We start from the raw sequence: 4,502 nt of genomic DNA on the forward strand, positions 1-4,502 counted from the left end.
CTTGCTGGTTTAGGGGCGTGGTTTGAGGGGTTAGGGACGTGGTTTGAGGGTTTAGGGGCGTGGCTTGAGGGTTCAGGGGCGTGGCTTGAGGGTTTAGGGGCGTGGCTTGAAGTTTTCGGGGCGTGGTCTGAGGGTTTAGGGGCGTTGTTTGATGATTTTGGGGCGTGGCTTGAGGGTTTAGGGGCGTGGCTTGATGGTTTAGGGGCGTTGTTTGATGATTTTGGGGCGTGGCTTGAGGGTTTAGGGGCGTGGTTTGAGGGGTTAGGGGCGTGATTTGCGGGTTTAGGGGCGTGGCTTGAGGGTTTAGGGGCGTGGTTTGAGGGTTTAGGGGCGTTGTTTGATGATTTTGGGGCGTGGCTTGAGGGTTTAGGGGCGTGGCTTGATGGTTCAGGGGCGTGACTTGCTGGTTTAGGGGCGTGGTTTGAGGGGTTAGGGACGTGGTTTGAGGGTTTAGGGGCGTGGCTTGATGGTTCAGGGGCGTGGCTTGAGGGTTTTGGGGCGTGGTTTGAGGGTTTAGGAGCGTGGCTTGAGGGTTTAGGGGCGTGGCTTGAGGGTTTAGGGGCGTTGTTTGAGGGTTTAGGGGCGTGGCTTGAGGGTTCAGGGGCGTGGTTTGAGGGTTTAGGGGCGTGGCTTATCCGTGAGGGGACGGAGCGCCACAGTGACGGCGATGGCCGCCCTCAGGTGCGGATGTGGTCGCGGCTGCGGCAGGTGCGGGATGGGATCGCCCGGCTGGAGGCTGAGAAGGGTCTCGTGGCTCAGGGGGTCCGCGAGATCATGGTGAGACCCTCCGGAATCCCCACGAGAATCTGCCCGGAAGCCCCCACATCCTTCTGAGTTTCCATTGGAAGGCTCAGTTTCCCTCAAGACCTGTCCTCCCACTCATTAATTCTCCCTCAAACCCCTCAGAATTTCTCAGTCTCCCTTGGAACCCTCAGTTTCCCCCAGGACTCATCCCCCCAATCATTAATTCCCCCTCAGAATTCCTCAGTTTCCCTTGGAACCCTCTCACAGGGCCACCCTCAATCATTAATTCCCCCTCAAACCCCTCAGAATTCCTCAGTTTCCCTTGGAACACTCAGTTTCCCTCAAGACCTGTCCTCTCAGTCATTAATTCCCCCTCAAACCTCTCAGGATCCCTCATTTCTCCTTGGAAGTCTCTCATAGGCGCCCCCTCAATCATTAATTTCCCCTCAAACCCCTCAGCATTCCTCAGTTTCCCTTGGAACCCTCAGTTTCCCCCAGGACTCATCCCCCCAATCATTCATTCCCCCTCAGAATTCCTCAGTTTCCCTTGGAACCCTCAGTTTCCCCCAGGACTCATCCCCCCAATCATTAATTCCCCCTCAGAATTCCTCAGTTTCCCTTGGAACCCTCAGTTTCCCTCAAGACCTGTCCTCCCAGTCGTTAATTCCACCTCAAACCCCTCAGAATTCCTCAGTTCCCCTTGGAACCCTCTCCCAGGTCCACCCTCCATCATTAATTCCCCCTCAAACCCCTCAGGATTCCTCATTTCCATTTGAACCCTCTCACAGGACCCCCCTCAATCATTAATTCCCCCTCAAACTCCTCAGAATTCCTCAGTTCCCCTTGGAACCCTCTCCCAGGACCTTCATCCATCATTAATTCCCCCTCAAACCCCTCAGGATTCCTCAGTTCCCCTTGGAACTCTCTCCCAGGACCTTCATCCATCATTAATTCCCCCTCAAACCCCTCAGAATTCCTCAGTTCCCCTTGGAACTCTCAGTTTCCCCCAGGACTCATCCCCCCAATCATTAATTCCCCCTCAAACCCCTCAGGATTCCTCAGTCACCTTTGGAACCCTCTCACAGGACCCCCCTCAATCATTAATTCCCCCTCAAACCCCTCAGAATTCCTCAGTTCCCCTTGAAAACCCCTCACAGGACCCCCCTCAATCATTAATTCCCCTCAAACCCCTCAGGATTCCTCAGTTCCCTTGGAACCCTCTCCCAGGACCTCCCTCCATCATTAATTCCCCCTGAAACCCCTCAGGATTCCTCAGTTTCCCTTGGAGGCCTCTCCCAGGACCTCACTCCATCATTAATTCCCCCTCAAACCCCTCAGGATTCCTCAGTTCCCCTTGGAACCCTCTCCCAGGACCTCTCTCCATCATTAATTCCCCTCAAACTCCTCAGAATTCCTCAGTTCCCCTTGGAACTCTCTCCCAGGACCTTCATCCATCATTAATTCCCCCTCAAACTCCTCAGGATTCCTCAGTCTCCCTTGGAACCCTCTCACAGGTCCATCCTCCATCATTAATTCCCCCTCAAACCCCTCAGGATTTCTCAGTTCCCTTTGGAACTCTTTCCAGCACCTCACTCCATCATTAATTCCCCCTCAAACCCCTCAACTCCCCCTGGGACCCCCAAAATCCCCTCTGGACCCCCTTCCTTTTCCCTCAAACCACTCCAAGATCCCCCACCCGACCCCTTTTCTTCCCCTCAAACTCCCCAGGACCCCCTGACCCCTTTTTTTTAAATTTTTTTCCCCCCAGGCCACCCATGACAAGGCATCAGCTGAGACGGTACGACTCGAAATTTGGGTTGGGGGTCCTCGGAGGGGGTTCCTGGACCCCCCAAAATCTCCTCAACAGAAACCTCCCATCAGCTCCCAGAATTGGCAGCGCTGAGGGAACGGGGCCGAAATCTCCGGGGGCAACTCCGGGCGCTCGAGACCGAAGAATCCGAACTGGAAGAGAAATTTTACCTGAGAGCTTTGCAGCTGCCAAACAGAACCCATCCTGATGTGGTGAGACCCCCAAAAAACCTCCCCAAAAATGATAAAATTCACCCAGTTCTGGTGAAATCCCCCAAAATTCTCCCTTTTCTCCCCCAGCCCGTTGGGGATCAAAGTCAGGCCCGGCTGCTCGAGGTGGTTGGGGAAAAACCAGGTAAGGTTTTTTTTTAAGGAAATAAGGAAATAAGATTCTTATTTTTTAAGGAAATAACATAGGGAATCTTTTGGGAGATTTTGAGGAAGGTTTTGGTGGAAGGGAGGAGGAAATGAGTTTTTTTTTGGGAAAAAATGAAGGAATTTGGGGAGGGGGATCAGGTTTGGGGGGGTAAAGGATTCTGGAGGATTTGGGGGTGGTTTGGAGGATCTGGGATGATGAAGGTGATGAAGGTTCGTGTTTTTTCACCTCTGCAGTGTTTGATTTTAAACCAAAGGGACACCTGGAGCTGGGCGAGGGGCTGGACATCATCCGGCAAAGGTGGGTGACACCAGGAGAGGGGACACGCCTGTCACACACCTGGGTGGGGTGGGTGTCACATGGATGTCACACATGTGTACAGGGGTGGGGTGTCACATGGATGTCACACACGTGTGCAGGGTGGGGTGTCACACGGATGTCACACACGTGTCCAGGGTGGGGTGTCAGACAGATGTCACGCACTGTGTGGGGTGTCACGCCTGTCACACAGATGTCACATGCCTGTCACACACATAGGTGGGTGTCACACGGATGTCACACACGTGTGCAGGGTGGGGTGTCACATGGATGTCACGCACTGTGTGGGGTGTCACACCTGTCACACAGATGTCACACAGATGTCACACACTGTGGGGTGGGGTGTCACACGAATGTCACACGGATGTCATACACCTGTCATACACTGTGGTGGGGTGTCACACACACGCCTGTCACACACCTGGGGGGGGCACGTGTGTCACATGGATGTCACACACTGTGTGGGGTGGGGTGTCACACACCTGTCACACACCTGTCACACACCTGGGTGGGGTGGGGTGTCACACAGATGTCACACACGTGTACAGGGTGGGGTGTCACATGATGTCACACACGTGTGCAGGGTGGGGTGTCACGGATGTCACACGAATATCATATACCTGTCACACACCTGTGTGGGTGGGCTGTCACATGGATGTCACACACATGTGCAGGGTGGGCTGTCACACGTATGTCACATACTGTGGGGGTGGGATGTCACACAGATGTCACACAGATGTCGCCCACTGTGTGGGGTGGGGTGTCACACGGATGTCACACACTGTGGGGTGGGATGTCACACACCTGTCACATGGATGTCACACACCTGGATGGGTGGGGTGTCACATGGATGTCACACACCTGTCATACACTGTGTGGGGTGGGGTGTCACACAGATGTCACATGGATGTCACACTGATGTCACACACCTGGGTGGGGTAGGGGTGGGGTATCACACACATATCTGTTACATATCTGTCACATGGATGTCACACACTGTGTGGGGTGGGGTGTCACACAGATGTCACGTGGATGTCACACTGATGTCACACACCTGGGTGGGGTAGGGGTGGGGTGTCACACACATACCTGTCACACACCTGTCACATGGATGTCACACACTGTGTGGGGTGGGGTGTCACATGGATGTCACACACCTGTGCGGGGGTGGGGGTGGGATGTCACACAGATGTCACATGGATGTCACACACTGTGTGGGGTGGGGTGTCACACAGATGTCACATGGATGTCACAC

General features: G+C 54.2%; 1 protein-coding gene across 1 annotated transcript in view; it reads left to right on the forward strand.

Moving 5' to 3' along the window:
- LOC130588062 (serine--tRNA ligase, mitochondrial-like) overlaps positions 1-3,466 on the forward strand; it is a 5,741-nt gene extending 2,275 nt beyond the window's left edge. The window contains exons 2-7 of the mRNA XM_057389019.1: positions 682-777; positions 2,513-2,542; positions 2,626-2,766; positions 2,854-2,908; positions 3,166-3,255; positions 3,441-3,466. Of these exons, the coding sequence (XP_057245002.1) occupies positions 682-777; positions 2,513-2,542; positions 2,626-2,766; positions 2,854-2,908; positions 3,166-3,255; positions 3,441-3,466 (438 nt within the window). The remainder of the gene's footprint in view (positions 1-681; positions 778-2,512; positions 2,543-2,625; positions 2,767-2,853; positions 2,909-3,165; positions 3,256-3,440) is intronic.
- Positions 3,467-4,502: the final 1,036 nt, after the last annotated feature.

Source organism: Malurus melanocephalus, unplaced genomic scaffold, assembly GCF_030028575.1.
Source record: "Malurus melanocephalus ecotype Western Australia unplaced genomic scaffold, MMel_1.1 scaffold_3231, whole genome shotgun sequence".
NCBI lineage: Eukaryota > Metazoa > Chordata > Aves > Passeriformes > Maluridae > Malurus > Malurus melanocephalus.